At 41.0% G+C, this 26,862-nt stretch overlaps 1 protein-coding gene across 5 annotated transcripts in view; it reads right to left on the bottom strand.

The window, feature by feature from the left end:
- wu:fj29h11 (protein NO VEIN) overlaps positions 1-26,862 on the bottom strand; it is a 41,536-nt gene that overhangs the window by 11,569 nt on the left and 3,105 nt on the right. For 4 of the 5 annotated variants that reach the window (XM_035666280.1, XM_035666262.1, XM_035666270.1 and 1 more), the window contains 31 exons: positions 24,849-25,903; positions 24,097-24,280; positions 23,635-24,005; positions 22,595-22,720; positions 22,316-22,513; positions 21,417-21,557; positions 19,902-20,162; positions 18,373-18,553; positions 18,088-18,254; positions 17,812-17,955; positions 17,495-17,673; positions 17,019-17,191; positions 16,602-16,826; positions 16,378-16,487; positions 15,361-15,576; positions 14,131-14,257; positions 13,790-14,012; positions 13,551-13,698; positions 13,182-13,359; positions 12,886-13,063; positions 12,414-12,540; positions 12,198-12,317; positions 11,476-11,626; positions 11,277-11,389; positions 10,184-10,334; positions 9,767-10,015; positions 9,183-9,395; positions 5,477-5,658; positions 5,111-5,294; positions 3,281-3,423; positions 1,169-1,350 (listed from right to left, as the gene is read on the bottom strand). In XM_035666280.1, coding sequence (XP_035522173.1) covers positions 1,169-1,350; positions 3,281-3,423; positions 5,111-5,294; positions 5,477-5,658; positions 9,183-9,395; positions 9,767-10,015; positions 10,184-10,334; positions 11,277-11,389; positions 11,476-11,626; positions 12,198-12,317; positions 12,414-12,540; positions 12,886-13,063; positions 13,182-13,359; positions 13,551-13,698; positions 13,790-14,012; positions 14,131-14,257; positions 15,361-15,576; positions 16,378-16,487; positions 16,602-16,826; positions 17,019-17,191; positions 17,495-17,673; positions 17,812-17,955; positions 18,088-18,254; positions 18,373-18,553; positions 19,902-20,162; positions 21,417-21,557; positions 22,316-22,513; positions 22,595-22,720; positions 23,635-24,005; positions 24,097-24,280; positions 24,849-25,903 — 6,400 coding nt within the window. The remainder of the gene's footprint in view (positions 1-1,168; positions 1,351-3,280; positions 3,424-5,110; positions 5,295-5,476; positions 5,659-9,182; positions 9,396-9,766; positions 10,016-10,183; positions 10,335-11,276; positions 11,390-11,475; positions 11,627-12,197; positions 12,318-12,413; positions 12,541-12,885; positions 13,064-13,181; positions 13,360-13,550; positions 13,699-13,789; positions 14,013-14,130; positions 14,258-15,360; positions 15,577-16,377; positions 16,488-16,601; positions 16,827-17,018; positions 17,192-17,494; positions 17,674-17,811; positions 17,956-18,087; positions 18,255-18,372; positions 18,554-19,901; positions 20,163-21,416; positions 21,558-22,315; positions 22,514-22,594; positions 22,721-23,634; positions 24,006-24,096; positions 24,281-24,848; positions 25,904-26,862) is intronic. The other variant, XM_035666290.1, reaches the window with a different exon arrangement.

Consider the following 26,862-nt stretch of genomic DNA (forward strand, 5'->3'; position numbering starts at 1 on the left):
TGTGTAGGATTTAGTGGCATCCAATGGTAAAGTTGCAGATTGCAACTAACTGAAAGCAAGTCGCGTCTATATTTGCTGACCAATGGTTGCAAAACTAGCAAAAGGCCCCATCGCCAGTGTTTGGTTTGTCCGTCCTGGGCTACTGTAGAAACATGCCGGTTCAACATGAAAGACTCCCCGGAAGGAGACCTGCAGCATCTGTAGATAATAATGCCTCAATCTAAGGTAACAAAAACACAACGGTTTAAATTATATTCTAATTTTTTCCATTGCTTATTGCATAGTATGAAAATCTTGCTTAAGCTAGGTAATCCATCACATGACAATGATGGATACTTTTTCTGTTTTTTAGAGTAGTCTCTTATGTTATCTTTGCGTGGTAAAGCAGCTGAAACTGTCGCGTGATTGGAATTATCGGCCAGTGTGGTGTTGGTAGTGCACCACTATGCTCTGCAGCAGGATTGTGTTCATAAACTATGCTGTTCACAATTTAGACTGTAAAGACATAAAAAGCAAAGGTAAACACTGTGGAAATGATGTGAATAACTGCAAAATAAAAAGGCATTGGGAAATGGTTGGCACTTATGTAAAGTATAAATGATGCAAACAACGACAGTGTGATGCGTTAATTATTCATCCGACTGTGATATAAAAGAGTAGCTTGTAGAAAAGGTCAACCTTTAACTCCTATGCTGCATGCTGTACCGACAGTGTGCCTGTTCACCAGCTCACCAGTGTGAGTTCGGGTGACCTCTTTACCTGAACTGCCGCTGTCTACTCTCACATGTCTATAACAGTAACTAACGAGATGGGGCAGAGCTGAAAGCAACTAAATCCAGATGAATTAATCCCCAGACTGATCTCTCCGGCGACCTCAAACCCACACAAAAGGCTGATGTGTCACCACTTTTCTCTCAGAGAGAAAATAACATTGGACTGTCAAACAACATCCCCCACTTCACCCCAGTAAACACTTAATGGCCACAGTAGAAATAATGGGAATTACTACCTGACCCTGACTAACCCTAAAGCCATTAACCTAACCATTATCTCTGGCCATTATGTTTCCTCAACACACACCCAGTGAAGGCACCTGCTTCTCCAATGTGACAATCTTCATTGGACAGAATATGACATAGGAGGTGAAGTATCTAAATGTGTGTGTTACCCGGTATCCCAGTTGGTCGCCAGCAACTCCAGCAAGGCCATCCTCTGCTGCAGGAGGAGGGAGCCAGGCAGCTGTGCCGTGGCCAGGGCATGAAACTCCTCGCAGGGGTAGTCATCGAGCATACAGCCTTCCCCTGGTTTTAGGTACCACGTTGTACTTTCCACTGACCAGAGACTGGAGGCCTGGAGGAAGAGGAGGGGAGAAAACAACAACAATACATACTGTTACTGAAGTGGTGTATCGCTAATCTCTTGATCTGCAGCCACACCCTACGGGGAAAACTGTGTGAAAACGACTTGACAATTAATAGTGACAACTAATAGATCCCACAATTGCAGTTTTCATGCATTTCTTGCAGACTTTTCACAAGGCATATGTAAGTCATTTACCAAAAGCCTCCAGATTGGCCAGAACACTGCTGCTTCAGTGATTTGATCACATTACACTAAGGCTGCCCCCTAAAGCTAGCGATTCGAGTGAAGTCAGTCAAGAAGACCACGAGTCGACTTGCATTTTCATCAGTCAATTCACTGCACTTTTTTCGCTGAGTCACTGTACACAGAGCTCCAGGAGTAACAGCATGGCGAGGCTATAAACTTAACACGCCATAAAACTGTGATGCAAACAGAGATGGGTAAATAGAAACGGAGGGCAGTGCATCTCGTTGATGTTGGCTGCTCTGACTCTCTCAGCTCTGGGGATGAATGCTACTGAAATGAAACACTTCTGAACCAGACGCTTGTACAATCTCCTCTACTGTCGTCCAGTGTAGTGGCTCTTTAGCTGACAGTACTGACAGCAACCTAGCAGAAGAGAACTCACTTAAGTGCTAGGATTTTTTAACTAACTATGAGCAGGACACATTTGTTATCTCTCTACAGACTGATGTATGCTGTTAAAAGCTGAGTCTGCTGTTGTGTTGAATAATATACTTGTCATAGCATTAGGTTCTGCCCCTTTGAGGTTCTGACCGAGGCAGATTTCTCCTGCCCTGTACTTAAATATGCTATGTGCTAGGCCCGTCTATGTTGAAAAGACAACCACACTATGGTTAAAAGCTAAAAGTGATATATATAATTATATACATATATATATATATAGAGAGAGAAAGAGTCGCATCTTAAAACAGGAACAAAGAACGTTTAATTGATTTCAAGGGGAATCCAACCCAGTGGCAGGCATCAAGAATAAAGAGATAGCCAATCGACTGACTGATGGTCTCTTGTGCTTATGTAGGTCATACAGAGGCATCAGTATTAAACTGAGACTGTTTCATAACCAGTTAAAAACTCCTTGTAGGTTTAATAGGCTAATGTTAGCAAAAAAGTATCTAAAAAAACATTTATGTAAATTAGATAGTTAGCTAGTGTTTTGCTCTGTAGCAAAACGATGTCTAATAATTGATGGAGATTAGCTAGCTAGTTAGCTAGTGTACGTAAGATGTCCCTAGATATATATTTTATATTTTAACCAAAAATGTTTTAATAAATAATATATAGATTTTGTGTTTTTCAGTGTTTTTATTGTCTTTTATAAGCATGTTTTGTGTTATGCATAATCAATAAATCTTGATGTGTTTTTTCTCTCCCGATCAGCTTCTATACTCTAATATTCATGTAATGTACTAATGTAAGTACCATCTTGTCCCATATTACATGAAGGCAGCATAGGTCACACAATGACTGATGGTATCATGACAAATCCACATACTATACCCGCTTTCTGGAGCCCGGGCTAAAACAGGCATCAGGAATGTGTGACCTGCGCAACCTCGCCCCTGTCCCATCGGTCACCTGCTTTCTCTGCTTATCCTCAAAGCAGCGATTGATCTCTCTAGTCCTAGCGTGACTCATAATGGTTAATATCTTCATCCTTTAATCTACCTTAGTCATCACGATGAGTCACAGTTAGTTTGTAATGCAGCGTGTTTCAGGAAGATTCTGCTCTGCCTCTGGTGTCCATGCAACCAGTAAATATTGTGTCCTTACACAACACATCCACAGCCCTTTATCATCTAAGCTCACAGGTGGGGCTGTCATGACCTTGGTCTGGTTTTATAATCAACTGTATTTCTGCAGAGCTGAGGTAACGGCTCAGGGGTGTCTGCCTCACCAGGTCTTTAGCAGTGAGTGTTTGTCTCTCTTTGCGGATGATGAGACCGTCTCTGACTCCCAGCCTGCTGAACAGCTCCCTCCATCCTGCTACATCGTCGTCTGTCTGCACATAGCAGGGACTCAGCAAGACCCAGTCACAGCCTGGTGGAGTAAAAAACAGACAGATAGCAGGATAAGTGTCTACAGGAGGAAGAACAATAAAGAAATAGGAAAAAGGACACATGAATGTGTCAAACAGGTAAAGAAGATAAGGAAATCAAAGAATCAATCTTTACTCTTTGACATCAATTAATCATTCCAATCAGCTGAAACATTTGTATAATTAGTCAAAAAGGGAATCTGTTGCACTGCTTTACAGCCAAAAGGTATACTGCTACACTGTGTATCCAATACAAACAGAACCAAAGCTTTCAGAGTTTCTGGCACTGATAAATAGTGAAAAGAGCCGAGGCCTGGGGGGAGAAAAATCACTAGCAAAACAACTTCCCCAGTAAAGCCCCAAAAAAAGAGGTACTGTAGTATACTGTAGTATAATCTCCTTGGAGATGGGTATCAACTACAGTAGCTTAATGGGAAATATGGTCATCACTTCGAAAACCACTAGCACTAACAATAGCAGAGAAATGTGATGGACCGGCACTAGTTTTTTTTGCCATGGCCTCATTCGTTTATGTAAGGGATCTCTAATGGTTCAAAAAGATTGGTATTAGAGTGGTTTAAAGCATATTTTACACTAACTGACTTTAGGTCAAAACCATTAGTTGGCAGACAGAAATTTATTCTGCGACTATTTTGATAATTGATCTTAATATCTTAAGCAAAAATTGCGAAATGTTTCAGCTTTATAACTTATCAAATATGAATATTTTCTTCAGTCTTTTATGATAATAAACCAAATATCTTTGGGTTTGGATTGTTGGACCTTGGAGACTCTGATAATGAAAATAATAGCTGGCAGCCCTAAACAGACTAGTAACAGCTATGCTACCCTTGATCAGCTATAGTATGCTGTATGTCATAAACAACCTCACCAACAAGCACCTAAAATGTCTGCTGTTAGTTTATGCAACATAGAAAATGAAAGTAGACCCTGTCTGCATACCAGAGCTACTTTAAACACTGCAAATAATATGGAGGTAGCAACTGTGGCGCATAAAGTCTGCATTACAATATAATGTAGTGTAAAACATATACAGTAGTAAAAGTGGATTTCATTAACAGAAAATCTGCAAAGTTGACTATTTGTGCAAGGCATCTTCAATAACGTAAAAATATTAGTTTGAAAATTCTCTAACCGATGTGTATAAATGGGCAAAGGAGCAGAAACAGGACAGTAGTTTGTGAATTCAGGCCCTCTCTATTATTTAAAGTGCAGGCCATGTGTTCTGATCCGTTTTCCATGACATGTTGTCCACTTCACTACCACTTACATAACACACACACACACACACACACACACACACACATAGCCATACTACTCTGTTCAATACTCCCAGGCATTTCATGCTTTCTTTAACCCTAACAATGGAAGCAAACCCTCACATAATCCCAAACTACTTTCCTCACAAATAAAAATACACATACACAAACCCACAGTACACAAACACACGCACACACAGATGACGTCAGAAATGTCCCCAAACGGAAAGAGAGACGGCAGCTGGGGACAGTAAGACACAAGTCTTGGTGATAGGTTTGGATATTTTAGCTGGCTTTCTGGGGCCAACATGGACACTGAACAAAAACTGGAGACGTACGAGGTTCATGTTCAACTGCATCAACATTTTTGTGTGTGTGTGTGTGTGTGGGTCTGTGTGTTTCTCCATACCAGGCAGTTTCTTTGGCAGGTTGATGTTGCCGTACTCTTCAGAGAAGTGTACCCTTTCATTGGTTGGGCACACCAGACCCTTGCTGGTGAGGATGGGTACTGCGATGTCTGAGTACTCCTGGCTGGACGAGGAATGCAGCTTGATGAATACCAAGTAACTCACCACCACTGCCTCAGGCTTCAACTGGTTGGGAAAACAGCGCAGACCGATGGGGTTGCAGAAGGAAAAAGAGGGCAAGAAGAGAAAGTAAGAAAGCAATGGAGATGTTTAGGCCAAATACAATGGGCAATACTTTTTTAAGCCTAAAACCTGCTGTGTAAAATAAGCATTAAATCATTTGTGACCCAGCATATACAGTATGGCACCTTCCATTTGTTGTTCTGTATTGAAGGGTAGATGTGCTGCTCCAGCAGCTCTTGAGGCTCCATTTCATGAACTCCGAGTCTTCTCAGCAGCTCACGAACCTGCTGACTCTCCAGAGGTTCCACACAGCTCAGCAGTGAGGGGTGAACTACATTTACATCCCTGTACAATGCAGACAGAGGTCCTGTGAAAAGACAACCAATGAGAGGAAAGGTGGATTAACAACAGCACAAACCACATCATTAAATGTTCTCATGGAAATGAATCAAAACTTTCCTGACACAGTGACAACACATATTGAGCCTTCTGAACTTTCCAAAGGCCATATTTGGTATGGTGCTGTTATATAGTATTGGATTGTAGGTGATATAATCTGATCTTAAGTTCAGGAGGGAATTTATTTTAAATTTTAGTTTTAATATTGGGTTATTATGTTGTTATATTTCATAATTTAGATCCCCTTAAGAGGTTATTTTGAAAAGATGTACAGAAGCAGTAGCAGCAGGTAACATACTATTTTGTGGAAGACATTTTTTACTACTGCTGTCTTTAACCCAGATTTGTGAAATATACAATTTGTTACAAGTCGGAATTTCTTGCATTTCTTAGTTTCCTCTTATTCCTCCTATATGTTAGGAATTTTAACCTAAATATGTATAACTGAAAACAGTGACCTATTTTTGCATGTTCTTTAGACTAGCATCTGAAGGGATGTTGCCCCACTGATCTCTGTGCTGCTCAATATTTCAGAAGAACACTATGTTTATCTCAGCTGTCTCACACACTTCTCTCCGTCCACTTGACTTCATCTTTAAGCAGAGCCTGAGGTTTGTACTTCACAAGGCTTGCTTAAACTAAAGACCTGAAAATCAGCTTGAGTCAAGACTTAAATCCCACTAATATTATCTTCTGTCAACGTTCATATCATTCTTTGTTCTTCTTCTGGTCTCAGTGTCATGTATACTTATGAAGGGAAGTTGAGTGGATTTTTTTATATTAAGGGCTGAAATTTACATGCTGCCAGAGAATTTGTGATACTTTGCTGTTCTTGATCACGTAAAGCAACTGGGACATGCACTTGCTATTAGAGGGATCACAAAAGACCAAATAACAAATGAATATTAAAAATCAAAGCAGCAGAAGACATTTTTGGTCCCTACTATGGCTCTGGATATGCCATTCTGATACTCAGTATTGGTCCGATACTGGCCAAAATCACTGAATCAGATATCAGAGTAAAAAAAGCATCATCTGATACAATCCATTCTCCTAAACTATCACGTTATATTGCAATTATTTTAACAGATATTATGGTTGCAATATGAGTCACGATTAGTTAAAAAAAACAATTCAAATCATGATGATGTGAATTTTTTTGGGAGTCTGTTCCAAACAAAATATGTTTTTTCTTAATCTGGAGAACAAGATTTGTAGGACAGGCAATCTCTGCAGCACTACAGCACTTCATTATATTGCTGTTTTGTCACACATTTGATCTTTATCTAAATATTTTAGCTACTGCAATTTGCATACTGCACTTGGCCATATTGCAATTTTGATAATATTTCAATTATTCTGTGCAGCCTACATAATGCAACCAATAATACTATCTCTCTATATCTCTCCCTGCCTGGTAACGCCCACGTCTTTCAAACTCTATGTGTTTGTGTAAAAGTTAGTTCCTGCTAGAATTGCAGTCTGCGAGCCCAAGCTGAGATAACAGCAATTCATTCAGTTATATGTGCATGTCAATCACAGGCCCCTTATTTCGGAAGTATTATCTGTTTTAAGTTACATAGGATGTTGCTTCCTGATTTTTTGAGAGGCTACTTTCTGTTTTTAGTTTGAGTTTTAGTCTCACTTTTGACCGATATTTTTACTACTACTATAATGATCTGTCCTTTCATTCCACTGCACTTCTGTCACAGCAATACTGCATATATGTAAAAAGCCAGTAAGAATGATTAACTGATAGAGTCAGTGTTTGGTTTGTCCATTCTGGGCTACTGTCCATGGTGGACTACATGGAAGGTGACCCGCGGTGTCTGTAGATAAAAACAGCTCATTCTAGGGTAACGAAAACACATTGATTCATATATTAAGGTAACTATACACTAATGAAAACAGACCTTTGAATATTATATTCCATTTCTGCCCATAGACCCTCCTTAATGTTACACACTGGACTTTTAATTATAGTAACATAGTGGTGTATTTGGCTGATCTGATCAGTTACCTGACCTGATTTCTTTTTTACTGAAACACACTAGTGCCGCTTATGTGACGCATAGAAGCGAGATGATAAAGAGTGTGGAGGTAAAATACTCTGAGTTGCATATAAAGACACCAAAGCACTTAGACTACATGATTATTAAAGCCAGCAAACTGCAGCGGCAGGATGCTTACATCAGAGTGTGAAAATCAATTATTCATGCTTGCCATTCTAAACCTCTGCTTTTGGTACTGTTTTTGAATGTGATGACGCACAACACGGGTGGCGTACCTCCGCTTTTGTGTGTGTGCATGTTCCAATGCAAGTGGCTGTATGTCTGCTTATTCTTAGACAGGGGTGAAGCTCGTCATACACCTACTCTGCTGCCCTCCATGTCTGTGAATGTGCTGACTTCCGAGGGAGCAGACACAGCTGTAGGTCCTTTCACAGGGTTCAGATGTCTGCGACAAACAACGCAGGCTCTGTCTCTGTAACTTCTGAAAGTTGTTGTCTATTTTACCGGCTCAGTCAGTTCATTTAAGCATCTTGGTCCAAATGTACCAATAATTCAATTCATTTTATTATTCTCATGCATTCACACAATCATTTTCAGTCTCTGCAAGTGTTTCACTGCTGAGCCTAATGAGCACAGATGGAAAGTGTGCACCTTTCACCATTGTCAAGGTGATACATGTTTATCTATTTTTGTTTTTCTACATCAATTTATCACACTTTTGGAAACTGGAAACCTGTGAAACTACACTGCCCTATTTTCTGATCTTCTTCTTCTATCTGTGTTTTGTTGTGGGTGATTTAGCACTGTGCAATCATGAGGCACATGCATAACCATAAGTTCTTTGCAGGTGCAGGGTAATAATTATCTGCACAAAAAGACAGAAATACACACACGCTGCTGTCTCTAATCTAGATGCCCCTGTATTCTGTATATTGGACCTATTTTTAGTGATGGTGCATTGTCATGAGATCTTTATTTGGTGAGAGAACCAATGCCCCAAGCTGTTAAAATAAAACCTAAGTTGCAATACATACTGTAGTAATTTAACTTTAAATCTGTACACACACAAAAAAATTGTATATGTGTTACTCACACCCTCACCTTCATATGAGGCAGAACATGTGGTTGAAAAATTGTCACAATAAAAGAAGAACCGGGAACAAGACAACAGTGTGCAGGTTTTGATTTAGCACTATGCCTTTTTAAAATCATACATCTTCATAAAATGCTTGCAAAAACAGAAAATATCTATAAATATTTGCCCTCCTCAGATTAAGACACACCAATTCAATCACCAAACACATCCAAAATAATATTGACAATAGAGAGGGGCGCATGCAAAATTAATGAAAGCATCTGAGATGTATGATGTTTAAGATATTAGTGCTACCATGACTTACTACTGACTATATTAATATATTGTGGCATTTAAAAAGTTGAATGAATAATTATAGTATATGATACGCTGAAGTGAAATTACCTGTCTGAACTTGAGCTTTCTTTTTTTTGGTCCTGGTTTCCTCCATTGGAAAGAACACTCCCTCCCCGCTTAGTGCCACCATGCGTCCGTCAGCGAGGGGAATTATGGGTAGTTCCCTGAGGGTTTGCAAGATGGAGTCAGCCTCCCCGTAACCATGCTCCAGAGCGCGGAAGTTGCAGACCAGCAGCTTGGCCAGCTGACGCAGGCCGCCATCTAGAAGACAGAGGGTTGGTGTCGAAAACTTAGAACAGAAATGGGTGTGGATCTATTAGTGCATATCAGTGTGTAAAAGTATGTATGAAATGTCTATAGACACCCAAATAGCATCATTAAACATGAACTGAAAGGCTTTTAATCCAGTGTTGCAAACAAGCTGTTTGCAGTGAGCACTGCTATCTGAGCTGCTGTCAAATCACTGTAACTCACAGCCTCTTGTGATATCAGTTTACATGTAATAATGATAAATGGCATATTGCACATGTTGCATACTGTCAGCAGTTATAATTCATTGTGCTCTGCCATAATTTGAAAAGGCATGGACTGACTTTGTAATAGACTTCTCCCTCTTTCGTTCTTCCACGCACCTGAATTGATGCCTTCCACTCTCATCAGCTCCTTGGCCATGGCTGTGGTTACCGTAGAAACATCAGATCCCCGCAGGTTTCGGACTCCCAGGTGAGTGAGGAGGGAGGTGGGTAGGGCATTGCTCAACTCCGGATGGAGATAGGACAGAGACAGGTGCCTTTCAAGCTCGTCTCCGCCAATCACGTCGCGGATCACAGGGTCCTGACAGACGGCCACTTGGGACGGCAGCTTGTACACAACCTTACCATCTGGGAGAGAGAGCATGGATTTACGGGGTTAAATATAATGATTTCAATTTCTAGTATGATGAATAAAGCTGAGCTCAAAGCATTAGCATACTGGGAATATTTTTTGTTTTGTTTATGCTTTTTTTGTGTGATTTCAAAAGTACACAGGCTTGTGTGTGTGAGTAATACCTGAGCTGAGCGTCGGCAAGAAGGCTTTGCCCTTGAGCAGCTGAATTATCTGCCCGGCAACAGGCTTGAAGAAGTCCAACACCTCGTCAGGCAGGGGGATAAACTGCAGGAACTGGCAGAGGCCCTTCAGCCCCCTGAACTCTGGGTGATCCTGGAAGAAAGAAGACAATAGCCATGGACTAGTGAGTTCTATTAGTTGTTTATACCCTATTATGTTTTAGACATCCTATAGTTCTGATGCTGACTTTTTCTTTATATACCAATAATTCTCAAATAGTGTACAAAGTCTTTATTCCAGCCGCAGGTAGAACTGAGATGATAAATAATATGCAACTATGTTAAAAAATGAATAGTTGGGGTGCCCGGTTAGCTCAGTGGGTAGAGCTGGCGACCCATGAGTCCTTGCTGCAGCGGCCCAGGTTCGAATCCGACCTGCGGCCCTTTGCTGCGTGTCATCCCCTCTCTCTGCCCCCCTTCCTGTCTATTTCAGCTGTCTCTATCAAATAAATGCAATAAACGCCCAAAAAATACTAAATAAATAACTTATTGTTTGTCATTTTCCAAGCAAAAATAGTGAAAGAATGCTCCACATGTACCAAGGCTGAGTCCTTGCTGCAGCGGCCATGGGTTGGAATCCAACCTGTGGCCCTTTGCTGCGCGTCATGTCCCTCTCTTTTCCCCTTTCTTGTCTACCTTGAGCTGTCATATCAATAAAGGCAAAAAAGCCCAGTCCTGACGAAGCAAATTCATTTTTCTATAACTATAATAATACACAATAATATCTAACAATTCTTTTTCTTCGATTGTTGCTTATTTTGTCTTGAATATTTAATCTAACAAAGAAAAGTTTACCATTTAATAAATAAAGGGCATCATTTTTTCAGCGCTTTGAATTTCTATTATACTTTCATGAATATACTCTATTTGTCCTCTGGCTTTGTCCTAGTCAGTTCTAAGCACCTGTTTGCTTCTCTCCAGCTTGCTGTATTCTACTTGCATTTGTCAATGATCAGCTTTCCTTGGAGGAATTATTAAAGTGGCTCTCATTTGTATTAGTGTCATTTTCCCCACCACGGATACAGTATCATCTTACAGTGAAGACATCCATGGCCTGGAGGAAGAGCTGAGGTATCTCAGATCGAAGCCACTGGTTCCACGAGCTGTCCCTGTCAACATCTTCCCGAGAGGATGGGATGTCAAAGTCGCCTGGAGAAGAGTGTGGAGTGAGAGGAACGAACTGTGTGTCAATGAATTCATGTCACATATGATATCGTTTTAAACTCCATTCTCACCTTGGATGATGAAACGAAAGCCGAAGCTTCGAAGGGGCAGGTAAGCAAACACAGGTTGTTTCTCTGGCTGGCATACAATGTCACTTTCTGTGATGTTAGCGTTGAGCTGGAAAGCCAGGGCGAGCTCGGTGGACTCAACATCCTCTTTGATCTGAAGGAGAAACAGATCAATCTCAAAACAGATGCAACAGCTCACAAACAAACTGACTTCTTACAGAAATAGATCTTGGTGCCTGTTACATGGCTGCTGGGAAACTGGAGCACAAAATGTCTCAACATATTTCCTCTCACTCAGCTTCCTTTCCTCTCTTACATAACCTAACTGCAGGTATCTGCCTCTGGGAAATGGAAGAAGGAAGGTGACTGAAGAAGAAAGAGTAGCGGGGATGATAGCGTTGTTTCAGACTGACAGATCATTAAAATCTGGTTGGAATGTGTGTCTGGATTCTTTTTTTCATATAGTCCTGCTTGATGTGGGAACCAAAAGACTGCCTAATGATTGAGTTTTCATAAAATCAGGCAAGACGGCAAGAGGGAAAAGATTTTTACGGTTGAATAGTTATAGGGTGTAAACACAAGAGAAATGCAAAGCTACAGTGAATTTTATTTATTTCCCAGGCAGGATGCAAACAAAATCAAGTTCTTGTGCTGAAATGTGCATATGACACATATAACGCACATATAACACAATGAGATCTGAATGTTGAGTGTGTGTGCGTTACCTTCTTGGGCTGCACTGTAGTTTTGACCACTAGCCAGCGCTCAGTGCCCTTTGTGTGCTCCACCTCTAACACATTGTGACTCAGGTCTTTACGAGTCATTGTTACGAAACGCTTCTCAATCTGGAGAAGTAGAGAAGTGGAACAACAGAAAACAGGTTAATTATTAGTTACTTGACATAAAAAGAATTACATCAACTATATGTGAATGTGATGTACCTGATTGTAGATGGTGATGGAGCGCAGACGGTGCAGAAAGAGCAGCAGGGAGGGGTGCACGTCATGAAACAGGTTCCTGGTCTGATGGCTCTCGGAGCGCAGAGGAAGGCAGATCTTAGTGGTCCAGCTGATGAGAGAACAAAATCATTTTAAAGCTGCACTAATAATTATTTTATACAGGGTTACTGCAGGTTTCTACATTTCCATTTAATTAATTTTTCCAAATTTAAAAACTAGGCTGAAAAATGCAACTTCATACAAGTAATGCTAACTATGTATAAAAACGATGATGGCTCAATTCCATTTAGCTGCTTCAGTTTCAGAATCCTGGTATCACTGACACAGTGTCATGGCTTACTGGGACACTTGAAAACAGCAGAGCCTTTGTTACTGTTAACACCAGTGTGTTACCTACTATAAGAAGTCAAACGATCTGCTGTGAAAAAGGCCTACTATTTCTTAATCATCCAACCTGTGCTGATTTAAGTCCTTCATCTGTGTATCCAGAAGCCTCTCGTCTTCAGTCCAGTGGGGCAAGATGTATCCCATGGGGCCGCAGGTCTTGTCGAAGCGCAAGTGGAAGTCATTGGAGTGAATCTCGGGACAGTCTGTGACTTTAAACACCGACTTGAAGCCGATTCCCTTTTGTCCTGTGTTGAGTGGAGCAATAGGGATCATCACACATAAATTTAGGGTATCCTCTGGTGACTTCTAACCATGAGCCTCGACCTTTCTGATCTCCTTCAAGGCCATCATATACGTACTTACCTATGTATCCATATTTGTGTTTGCCCTTGGTGCTGCGACCCACATCACAGATGGCCCTGATGTTCCTCTCCTGGAAGCCGGTCTCGTTGTTGAGAACGGTGATGCAGTCCCTCTCCACCACAAACGCAAGCGCTGGGACGACACCAGCCTCCGATGGGTAACTGTTGTCATCAGCATTCTGAAAAATGGAAACAAACAAGTTAGTATCATTCATAGTTAATCATTTCTTACCTTCATACATGCTTGCTAGACAAATCTTAGTTAGCAATATTTCCACACTTTGATAAAAGAACAAAAAAGAAAAGCAGTAACTGAAAAAAATTCCAGATTTAGCTTCATCTTTAGGGGTGTAAATATTATAGAAGCAACCTGAATGAGTTCCAGGACAAAGTGGGTGTCTTTGCTGTAGAGTTCGGTGGAGAGGCGGTCCAAGCTGCGACCCAGCCTGTCCTGGTGGACCTGCATCAGCTTCTGGCCTTCAGCGTTCAATTCCACACCAATACCAAACTCACTCTTCCTGTCAGAAAAAAAGAGACAGAAGCAGAAAGTATAGATCAGCTTTGGATTTAGTGTAGGTGATTTTAAAGGGTGACATTATGAGAACAAACCTGATGTCCTCAATTATGGCTCTCCGGAGATCTAATGTGGTCTCTGGTTGGCAGCTGGCAGCATCATTTTCATTAGAATCAGACAGTTCGGACTGTTCATCGCCCTGGCCTCCTTCAGCTTCACTGCTGACGTCTGACGTCTCCCCGTTAGGTAGTGGGGCAAACTCATACAGCTCTTCCTCATCCTCTCCCTCCTCGATCACTACGTCCTCCTCGCCATTGACTGGAAGAAAACATTCAGCAAATAAAAACTAAGACAGGGAAACTGGTCCTGCATTCACCAGTACGACTGTATGAAATGAAAATTCACATTCCTGTGGTGGAGTACTTCTTTTAATCACCTTGCTGTAAGCTCTGGTTGAGATGAGAGGAGGCAAAGCTGTTGTCCATGATGTTATCCTCAAGATACTCATCTTCACTCATATTTAGAGCTGACAGACTGCTGCTCTCAGAGTCTATCAAATTAGACTGAGGTCAAGGGAAAAAAAGAAAAGAAAATTAGAAGCCACATTTGCCAGGACGAGAATAGAGATGAAAAAGTGAATTTACAACTATATAACATGGCTACCCAGGGCACATTTATTTTTTAGGGACACAGGCAAAACATTGAGGGGCCATTAAAACAAACAAACAAAAAAAAACATTAATGCATCTCTTTTTTAAGATGCATACATACAGTATTCACAAGATGCAGGGGCAAGCTGATTTAACTACTAAATGCTTCCCTTTTCAAACAGCAAATAGAGCACTAATTCCTGTGAACCATAGTAATCAAGGTTGGGGTTTGGTAGCACTCTATTCAAATCTCAATCCATTCACATCCCTTTACATTTACATTTAGGTAGGTTGACAACAGCAAAGTTTCATTTTGACCTGTCAAGTGTTTCATGATCACACACTAACCTTAATTTAAACTTTTAATTATTTGTTCTTATTAGTTGTAAAAGTGCTTTAAAAGTAAGTTTTGCAGTGCTGTAACTCTGGGAATCAATACGCCTTAATGGCTTCTGGTGTTTGTAAATGCTGTATGGTTGAGGCGGCAGTGTTTTGGCAGTTATACGTTTTTACTTACGTTTGAACAGTGCAAAGGCTAACAAAGACAGTTTTGGTGAGTTTTTTTTTGTTAAAAAAATAAGTAAAAATTATATACCACCATATATCATTTGTGTATATGAAGTCTGGTTGCGAGCAATCTGGTTAAACAAAAGGTCTATCTCTGTAAAGATCCTTTTAATAATGACATTTAATAATCAATAACAATTTGAGCTTGAGAGTGGCATACACAAGCACTTATGGTGGACGTACTCTGACGGGTGCATTTGTCCCCAAGGATTAATGTTAGCTTAGCATCTAACATAATGAATTAGGGATACATTTTATTTTATTTCTGTCCCATTTCCATTTTCTTTTTGTCTGAGATGCTGGTGCTCTAGAGCAACATCCAGTGAAAAGTGAATTTCGAATATATAACCTTTAAAGCACTGGTGTTGATATTTGTCAGTTTTAAATATGACTCATCCAGTCTGATCTGAGTACTGTTTTTCTATTTTTTTTCTGACTTGTATTCTGACCTTGGCTTGTTCCACAGGAGCTGTGTGCATGATGCAGTTTTGGCTCTGTGGTGGGTTCAGCTTTTTCTGGTAGTCTTTGACCCAGTCTGTGATGCCCAGGAGGATGCCCAACCGATGCAGACAGTTCATGTGCCTCGGGTCAGACTGGGCCACAGTGATCAGGACCTCTTTCGACTTGGCCTGGCCCAAGACACGAGAGAAAGGCTCCAAAAACACCTGAAAGTCACATTCACATAAGAACATACACACCATTTCTTATTTAGAGTAACAACAGAAATGCACTTCATTGGATAATCATGCCTTCTGACATTCTGTTATAGTAATAGCTGCAAACACAAGCAAGTGGAAAGCAGTTACATCCTGTGTTCTCGAATGTTAAGAAGAGAGTTGTACAACGAATCTAAAATGACCAACAAGCCGGGAAGCTGATGTATTTATCTTCTGGCTTACTGGAAAAGTCTGTGGTTGGCATGACAACTGTAAGACTGATAACAACCACCTCCTCAGCAATTTAGGTGAGCAGATTAAATTCACAGGCTACAGCTGCCCACTCTTTTGGTCAAGGACATACTGAAATGTTACAGTTTTTGTGTTTGTTTGTTAAAAGCTGTGCTACACCTGTTTGCAATGATTCCTAATTATATTCTGAGTATCGACAACTCAAAAGAAAAAAGGCCATTGGTATCTACACTCTCCATACTTAGTGTTTGTTTTTTGAATCGCTGAGCATGACAGCTCATGATGCTGTACACCTACTGGTCTGTGTTAAGCCTAAATGCACAGATTATGAAATGCACTGATTAGATTTTTACCAATCTATCACCAACTGTAGCTGATTTTGTGGTGAACTGCCCCTATAAGAAGCCATGGGATGAATTTAAGAACATCTCCTTGGACTGTTTGATCTCTCTTTACTCTAAAATCCAAACACAGCTACAACATAACCCTCTCTCCAGAAACAACAGAAGGTACAGGATTTAACCGTGTGATCAACACGGGTGACGCAGTGCGACTGACCGGCTGAAACAGAGCCTGGCAGGTTTTGGTGGGGATTCGTGTCAAACACGCCAAGAGGAATTTGGCCACTCTGCTGTAACATGACACATCGTCTTCAGCCTGGGACAAATCTAAGGAACACAAACCTTATTTTAGTAACGATGAGGCAATCATGCAGCATTTGAAATTCAGTGCATTATTCCGGTTGTGAATGCGTGTCAGCCCCAGCCCTGAAGCCTCACTACCTTCACTAGCCATAGCTGCTTCCAGGGAGCTGTGCATGTGATTGGCCAGGAGGGCCGTGGGAGCGTTGACGATCCCATCGGCTACCACCATGGACACGAGGTGGCCAGCTGTGCCGACGGGGTCGAGGTTCCCGGCAGCACTGGAGAAGTGCTTGTCTCCTGTGTGCGTAGTGATCCTGAGCAGGAAACCCGGTGTCAACTCCAACGCTGCCAGACCTGTATTAGCTGTGTTGTAAGTAAATAAAAAGAGTTTGTAATTCCTATTTTCATTTATATTTATATATATTATTATTTGAAAATATTTAAGTACAAATCCCACAGCTCTACTCTACCATTTCTTTACCCACAAAGACATTATAATTTTCATTTACAGCCATTTGCACTGAGTAGAATTCAAATATAGTGATTGATTCCTACCTGCGTTTCTTTCGATGAACTCTTTGAGGGAACCGTGCAGAGGTTTGAAAATCAGCTCCCATTGGCTCCACTCACTTAAATCCTCCAGTAGAGGGCAGGAGAGCAAGCTGGCCAGAGCCTGGGCCTTGGACTTCTCACCTAAGCATCCCACTGCCCCACCCCCACCTTGAGCACTGTTCATGGAAAGGATGTGGGAGACAAGAGGACATAGATGAGGAGGAAACTGTTCACATCTCTTCAAAAACTTCTGAAACACGATGCCCCAAATTACATCACATTCACATTATATTTCTGCAAGATGCAACACTGACCTCACACATGAAGTCACGTTTATTCATCATTTAAAGTACCGCACAGTACATGAAAACAGTTTGCTTTCCAAAGTTAACCCTGATGATGTCATAGTGATGTCATCAGGGTTATCTTAGCTTGGGCCTGAAATTTGTGACAGAAAAACCTGATAACGCCCTGCTAACCTTGATTTGCAGTGTTTGGCGAACAGGGCTGACTCGTAGTAGACCGGGCTCAGTCCTCCTCCAGCCAGCCCTCTCTGGCGCTGGACAAGGCCAGCTAGCAGCTGCAGAGTACCGTAGCCTAGTTCACGACAGTCCCGCACCTTGTAATGGGACCTCAGTGCTGACTCAATGTGGGACAGCTAGGAAAAAGGAAGGTGGATGTTAATGTTTTGGTCAAATTTCAGAACACTTATTTCACAGAGACACAGAGAAAGAAAACACTGAGAGAGGAAAAGCTGTATTAACATTTACAAGTGGACTGTCTTTAAATGACTCACATCATCTGGATCAGTTGAGGTTATGTCACCACACTGGTTGATGAAATCAAACACGTCTTGTCTTGTGGGTCTGAAACCACTGCCTGCAAGTTCCATGCTGCCACTGCCCAGAATCACAGTAGACCCCAGTGTGTCCTGCAGCAGCTGCACACAACCAGAGACAGACAGGGTGAAAATAGTACACATCTTCAGGGATCTTTTCAATCGCTGCAACACACCTTAGATTTATAATACACACTCATACAGACTGAGAAAGTAAAATAAAAGATTTTGTACCTGATTGTGTTTTACCAGGAACTCCAGAAAATTGCCTTGCTCTAAAGAGAGGAAATCCTTCACCTGGAAGTGTTTGATCAACTTCTTCTCCAAAGAGGCCATGTGGGCCAAAGTAAAGGTTGAGTTCTGCGAGGACAGGCTGTCTTTAAGGTACTGCTTCACTTTGGCTGAGAGACACGGAGCAGAAATGTCAACTGACACAGACCAAATGCATCATGAGTAGACATTATCAGACTAGCTAATATGTGTGGCAGAAAACACTCCATGTTTATCCTGCATAAATACCTTCACTGGGGAGGGATGTGGCAGGTTTGTCCTCTGCTTTGGTTTGCTCAGTGGTTTTGGATGCCTTGTCTTTGGGCACAAGGTCTTGTGGGACAGCCATGGTGCCTCCGCAGATGGCCAGCTGAAACAGAGCCTTTGCCAGCCGGTTATCTGACACCTGCAGCAGGAAGTTCTGGACTTGCTAGATTGGAAATTAAACAAGTATGTATCAGAGATATTTACGCAAACCCAGGTGGACTTTGCATTTTTTCAAAATAAAATTAACTTTATAATAATAACCTTTACACAAATGTTTATTCCCATCCCATATTTGTTTGTACTTTTGATCTGGGGCTGGTTTCTATGGTTCCAATTAAGGGGAAATCTTAACACTACAGCACTGGTTCCCACCCTGGGCGTCCAGACCCCCACTAGGGGGCCCCACAGAGGGTTGTAAGGCCTTCTTGATTTTCTGATTTTATATATTAATAAAAACTTTTTTTCAACACACATTACTCAGCATTTCATTCATTTCTGTGAAGAAAACAAAATGAAATTGTTATTTTCAAAGTTTCAATTATAATTTAATCGTAAACTCTCAGGATAAGGGCACAGTGAAGACCTGAACACAAGCTGTATTCACAGAGCCTTCACTTTCTGCCTAACAGCCTCATCCTGCATTAGAAAAGAACGCAGCTCAACAACCAAAGAGCGAATAGAACAATGAGAAGAAAACAGTGAATGTATCACAAAAAAAAAACTAAACATAATACAGAGAATTGCATAAAAACTCAACTCTGATGCAGTATTCACAGGAAATAATCTGCTCAAAATTCATCCAAATTGCTTGTTTTACACAAACTTCCTGCAGTTATTGTGTTCCCGGTTCATTGTACAGTTTATCAGTTGTTCTCTACTGTTATGGTTACGCACTGAATATAATGTCAAATATCCATAAAATACTTAATCAGTTTACTCAGTGATAGAGAAGAGGTGCTACAGCACATGCTTTCAACTTTCCCTCTCAGGATATGATAAAGTTGGAAAACAGATGGGGAGGATAAATGAATGGAGGTGTTTGTGATATCATGTTGACCTGGATGTTTTATAATGAATATCATTTGAATGATGATGAAACAAGCCTGCTATGTCACAGCCTGCAGATAAGAAGAATAAATTCACCAGGATAAAGATAATCCCAGAACATGTACAAGTAGGCGGCTGTCAAGATGAGTTAAGCAGGAATTCATCAGCTAAAAAGTAACTTTTTCTTACGCCATCATTAAGGATTAGGAGATTATGAAGGGTGACATTTTGTTAATGAGTTCAGAACTAGAGAGCAGCTCTCTAGCTCCTTGTTATCCCTCCCATGGCTCATAGAGGGAGACTAAGTGGAACTACCACCCAGCTGTCTAAAGTGGAACAAGACCAGCGTGAGCCCCCAAGAAAAGTGGACCCAATATTCCCACGCTTCCACTGTGCAAGCTCTTCTGATGGAGGAAGGAAGCATCGGATCCATTAATAGAATACTGTGTTTGCTTAGCACCCACCTTAGCCATCCTGGGACTGAACACCCCCTCTGCGTTTGAGAAGACTGCCAGCACAACCTCAGCTGCTGGCATGGAAGCATACTTTTTCCTGAGGTCATAGCTGACTGTGGAGGAGAAGGAACCTGCTCCTTGCACTGGCTCCAACACGCTCTTCTTTATCTTCCTCAGCCGCTCATGGATCTCCTCTTCCAGCTCTCTCTGGATGGTCTCCCTGGCTTGCTCCAAGATGGTGTGCTCCCAACGACTCACCTTGATCAAGGTCTGAGGACGAGTGTTAAACAAGCTGAGAATTGTAAAAGTAATTTTTATCTCAACTACACCACCGTATGTCCACCAGATAGGTTACTGCGATTTGCTGAGGTTTCAACACTTCTCTCATCGGCCCACGGCAATGAAAATACTGTAACGCTGTGGTTAATAGTTACTGGTATGTTCAACATTCATTTCTACCAGATTACATCCAACAACAAACTGAAGTGTGGCAGTTTTCAGAAGTCTTCAAAATCATCTGTAAACACTTTCATAAAGAACCAAGCTTACTTTCAAACATATCCTAATCTAAACCACATTGTAAACACAAGAATTGAAGCATTCCCAATGGTAAGGGATGGGGATGAGAGATACATGCGGTATGTCTAAGATGAATGTGATACGACTGTCCATGTGTCTCATACTTTGTGTCTTATGTTTTGCGTGTGTAGCTTTTGATTTTGCATGTTAGCCTGACACCATCCTAGAATAGTAAATATATACTATACATCAAGGTATTATTATTATTGTTTGTTGGGAAGAGATTGTAAACAAAACCTCCTGGTAGAAAGCATAAAATTAAATAAAGATTTTTTTTTTTTAAAAAGAACAAAAAAATAATTTAAACATTACTGTTACTGAATAGTAACATGTATTTATACAAATATATAAAAACCACACACATAAAAAACAAATGTGAACACATTCATGTTGTTGACTGATTTAAAAGACCCAATACATTTCTTCTACTGCCACCCTCAGGATAAGTTTCCATTTGCAGTCTAACTAATGTTAAGGCTCTATGAGTAGCAAAATCATCAGTATTTTCTTCATTTCTTAAATCTCAAACTGCCAGACAAGTCCAGCCTGTACTAAGTTGAAACTATGGATTTACAATAGCAAAACAAAGCGGTGTATAAATCTTGTTGTCCGTTACGCCCATAAAGCATCATACGTTGGATCAAAAGAGGACAGAGTTCCGACTAGGTAACACTTTAAAATGTAAAGACTGATACAGGATGTAAGTATAATATTTGCATCACTGACCAGTTATGAAGACAGACAAACCACTATCAGCCATTTTTTGACCTAGTGACCTAAAAAACCTTTCTGTATGCCTGGCTGTGTTTTGAATTTTGTACCTAAGTGAATAAGAGTGCAGCTGTTGTGGGGACTTACTCCATCAGAGATAGTGAAAATAAAAATAAATGGAGAATAAAAAATATCAGTAAACAACCTGTGTGAATGTTGCAGTACGTCTCTTACCGCTATGGGCAGACCAATGCCTTGTATCCTGACGCCCAGCTCGTAGGGAGATTCACAGTTGTAGTGGTCAGCCAGATACTTCATAAAGTCAGCCAGGTCTACTTTCGGCTTGCTCTGCTTCTTCCGAAAAATGCGAAGTTGCTAAACAATGGAAACAGAGTGAACACATTCAGGTGAAAACATTATACAGAACCCACATGCCTACAGCTACAGGGACCTCAATCATGACTTGGTGGGTAAATAGGTAAATACTGCGGATGGTGTTGTCGTCAGGTAATAGAGACATCATCAGGAACTGTCAAATGCTTCCATGTTGTTCTGTAACTTAATTTAACATTTCTCAACTGTCTCATGACTATGTGGCTGTGAGATTCCTCTGTTATCTTAAAGCTTCACATAAAGGTTCACATGTTGCCACAGCAACCTCGGCTACACTGAATAATTGTTGTGTGGTGCCTTGAGAACATTTGCATTACTTTGCATGGCCTTCCTTATTTCATTTGCATCTAAGAAACACCCTTACTATCCATCAGGACTTTCTCCAGAAACTGAGAAAAATGTGTGTGTTAGTTGATGTTTTGTGTAACTTCAGATACTTTGCATTTTACATTACAGGCATATCAGTAAGAAGAAAATATGGTTCAACATCTGGTTTCTAGTGGCTTTAATGAAGTGTTTAAAAAAATGAATGTTCATCATCATCATTATAAGTTAAATTTAATCAAAACAAACCTTTTTGGCTCAACAGTTAAAACTATTTACTGTACATTTTTTTATTTACTGTACATTTTAAATGCAAAACTCAAACTACAAAAATCTGATATATAACACGTTTATAATACTGTTAAGCAGCAGTATCATCAACTAAATCCCTATATCATTTGCCTCGTGAGTCGTACCTTTAAGATGTCTGTTGTCTCGATCTGGTGGATATCGTCATCCTTTGTGTTACTGTCAATCTTGAACATGCGGTGGACAAGGGGGAGTTTGCAGAGGGGCCCCAGGTGCAGCTCTTCATAGTGCTTCTTGTCCTTCAGGCTGGCCAGCGACTGACCCAGCTCATACAGGGTACAGATGGATGTCACTGCCTCGGTAGACTGAGAGAAAGAGAAAAAACAGACTTCAATATCAACTAAACATTCAGAGTAACATGTATTAGCAAATGCATATTTGCCAACCTCTATGAACATGTTGATCTCTCTCATCGTGTACTGAAGGTCTTTGAGAGCTGGAATTATCCGGGGGTTTATCTTTGCTGCATCCAAAGAGGAAATCTGCATCAGCCTGCACACCCTGGATATCACCTGCATAGAGTGGCAGAAGACATTGAAAGAACAATGAGAAATGAAATACAGTACAGTAGTTCCTTGGACAGAATCACAAATATAACACGCTTGGAAAATTCCACCAGTACTTTAATACTGTGTACTTTGATTTCCAACATTTCTCATATCGATCATCATGGCCTACTGAGGTTACTGTTGATCAGTACATTTATATCTATGCCTCCAGCAGAGTGGATAGCCTTTATGACACTTGACTGTTGGTGCTGAAGGGGATTGGAGGACTTTCAGGAGGACTTCATTGTAAAGGAGTTCACTTGGACATAAAAAATGTTTATGTAACATTTCCTCATTTAAATGTCTAAAAACACTACGTTATATATATTTTGTTGTGTGCTTTCATTATCCTAAAAGTTTCCAACTATATTCAAACCCAGAGAAAGATGTAATTTTATTCAAGGTAACAATGCATTTCCTATTTCCTCTAGTTGCTGAAACTTCTAGGGAAACAAGAGATTTGTATACATTAGACTGACGAAGAAACTTCAATACATGACCTTTTTTATGTTCATAACCATGAACATCATTTCATTTTTATCTGCAATGGCTGTTTATTAATGAAGACAACAACTCCCATGACGCTATTGTTTTGATGTTTGTTTTGCGGTACCGTGTGGAGTTTTTTAATCACTTTACAGCAACATTTTTATGCACACGAGGAAGGATGAAACTAATAAAAACTGAACTAAAGCATTTTTAAACTATAAAAACTTAACTGAAACAAGCAAACCCACTCTGGGAAAAAAAGGAAAAAAATAAAACTTAAATACAAAACTACAATAACTGATCCAATCAATAAGACAGGGAACAAATATTTTTTCCAAAATGTTGAACCATTCCTTTACGATCCAAAATGCGTGCGCTTCCCTCCTTACCTTCTCTTTGGTGACCAGCTCTCCCTCTGCAGCCATTTCTCGTATCACATCTTCCATCAGACTGTTGACCGTATCCTGATCCAGGACTCTTCTCCTCCTCCTCCCTGTGAGCTCCTCCTCATCCTCCTCTATGGCCTCTACCGCCCGCATATTAGCTCCATGGACCTCTCTCAGCTGGGCACGGAAAGCTTCCTTAAACACGGGGGCGCTGCCCTCTCTCTGGGCTGCGCCTTTAACTTTGCTCTTCTGCTCCTTGGTTGAGCTCACGGCTGCCCCCAGCACTGGAAAGTCGGCGCCAGAGAGGAAGTTGGGCACAGTGGCCACAGGTTGTTGCTGCTCTTTTTCAGGCTCTCTCTTCAGATCCTGTGCTGCTGTGAAAGGATATGGCAAAACATGAGTATGGATAAGTCACAATATATTTTTGTTTTACGTATAAAGCTGATGGTTGACATATTTGGCTACCTGCAGTTGTCTCAGACTCTGCTGTTGGTTCAGACTGAGTGGGCTGCGTCTTTACGTTTGATGCTCCCAAGCTGTCATACAGAGACATGTACTGTGCAAGAGGAAACTGTTCACCAAAGTGCTGGATGTAGCAGGTTTGGAGCTGGTCCATTGATGGAGCAGTTAGCTGGTACTTCTTTATCACCTGCAACACATCAATAAACTTTTACTGACCAAGCAGTTAACATAAAGTACAGAGATACGGGTCAAGGTTCAGTTTTTAAGTTAGATTAGGAGGCACAATCCAACATCCAAATGTAAAGTACAAGTATATGCAAGTTATTAGCTTTAATATCTTGACATGATTAAAAACATGTACCTCAATTTTCTATCTCAAACTCTTCAATTATATTTGTGATTACAACTCAAAATTGCACTGTCAAATGTCATCCAAAAAGCAAAACTGACCGTGCTTACACCATGACCACAGATTAAGTCAACTCTGTGTAAATACTGAGTGGTTTTTAATTGAGACATTTAAAGCCCTCGTTTCAAAAGATGCTCCTTCTGTCACGGTGTATGGGTCAATGTTGAGTTCTGGGTCATGGTAAGGTTAGCATAATGTTTGGATAGAAGATTAACTGTCCAGGTCACTACGAGCAGTAAGTTAAAGTAGAATTATTAATGTACTCAGATGAACATGAGAGACAAATAGAGAGTTAACACAGCCTGAAAAATACTGCTCTATACATCTATGTGTCTTTATAACTGACCTCTATGACCCTCTGGTACAGCTGCTGTTGGCTCAATTTCTCAGCTGGCTTGGACACAGTCAAAAGTGGGCTAACAGGAAGACAGTGGGTGGAGAATAAAGAGGCAGTGGAAGTAAAAGGAGGACCTAAAAGGTTCACTCCTGCCTGAGTGGGAGGCACATAGTGAGAGTTGACATCCACCTGTGGCGCGGTAACACCAGTGGGTGCGATGAGTGGTTCGGCCCTCTGTGGTGTCGCAGGCCTGCTGTCCTCTGTGGCTTTTGCTGACTTCCCTGCTACAGGCTGACTTGGAGGCTGGTGGATCTTATGGAACACCACTTCCCCTCTCACAACTAGATCTCCTTTCAAAGATGCTACCAGGCAGGAAATAGTTTTGAAGCCCAGAGAGGACAGAGTCAGGTTGTAGCGGTATTTCTGGCTGTAGACTATAGCCAACTTATTCAGAGGAATCCCATCTGGATGTTCTTTGACCATGGCCACAATATTTTCCAGAACATTTTCATCGCCCTCGTCGTCTTCTGCAGGTCTTGGTGATGCCCTAGCTCCAGCTCCAGCCTGACTTTCACGGCAATGGTCCTTGTGAAACACCAGTTCCCCCTTCACAACCAGATCCCTATTCAGATAGGCCACCAGGCTAACAATGGAGTCGAAGCCCAGTGTGGATAGAGTCAGGTTCTTGTGGTACGTCTGGCCGTATGTTACAGCCAGCTTTTTCAGGGGGATCCCAGCGGAGTGCTGCTTCACCATGGACACTATATCTCCCAAAACCTTTCTAGTGTCTGTGCTGTTGTCTGTAGCTTTCGTTGATGCTGAAGCTCCAGCCTTCCCCACATGACGGTGGCTTTTGTGAAACACCAGCTCCCCCTCCACAACCAGATCCCGATCCAGAGAGTCTACCAGGCTACCCATGGAGTCGAAGCCCAGGGAGGATAGAGTCAGGTTCTTGTGGTATGTCTGGCTATAGAGTACCGCCAGCTTTTTCAGGGGGATCCCAGGTGGGTGCTGCTTCACCATGGACACAATATTGTCCAGAACCTTCTCCATCTTGAGTGATGCTATCAGGGGGAGAAAAAGAGACCACTATTAACAAACACTGCACAGTAGTTTACCAGTAGTCTGTGCTCTCACTAATAAGATACAGACCATGCATGTGGTTCAAGTAATGTGCTTTAAAACCCAAACACAAACCACACACAGACACTGTAGCCTACAGAGAATGATGAGGAAGTTCATATTTCGGCTGCTCAGTATATAACCCGGTCACACTTCTATATTAAAACAAAGTAGATGTAAAGGATACTTATTCCAATCTATCTATCTATCTATCTATGAAATGATGCTATTTCTTTTAAAAACAGTATCAGCCTCAAAAAATCCCCTATTAGTCTCACTATAGTGCCAATACAATAATTTTGTTATTTATAATATTAATGTATTAATTTAAATGATTAATGTGATATATTAATATTTTTGTATGGACAATGGCTCCAGTGACTGTGTGTATGAAAGCAATCACTCATTAACCCACAGAGAATTATAACTTTGACTGCAGTTCCCCTCAGTTTGGAGATTTATAGACCAAAACAGAGGTAAAAGGAGAGTGAATGTTGAGTTAACCTTCATCAGGTGGCTGAAAACACAACTCTAAATGAAACCTAATGTTGCTCCATTTCTGCTCGATATGTAAATAAGCCACTGTTCAGCCAACAAATTGTTATTGCAGGTATAAAGAATATAATCATTTTTTCTAAAACAATAGAAAGATTATTATCGCTGAAAATATGCCAATGCATCAATGTTGCATTGGCAGCTGCTGCAACAGGCTGCTGATTTCCTGATACACATGTTGAAATATGTGATGAAAGAACCAGACTAACAATCTGTCCAAAAATGCTACAGACGAACTTTGGTCAGTACTCAGAAAGTTGTTATTCGGTTAGCTCAGTCAGTAGAGCTGGCGACCCATATACGGAGTTGCTGCAGCGGCCCGGGTTCGAATCCGACCTGTGGCCCT

This window comes from Morone saxatilis, unplaced genomic scaffold (assembly GCF_004916995.1).
Source record: "Morone saxatilis isolate NCDOM2014 unplaced genomic scaffold, NCSU_SB_2.0 Contig1, whole genome shotgun sequence".
Lineage (NCBI taxonomy): Eukaryota > Metazoa > Chordata > Actinopteri > Moronidae > Morone > Morone saxatilis.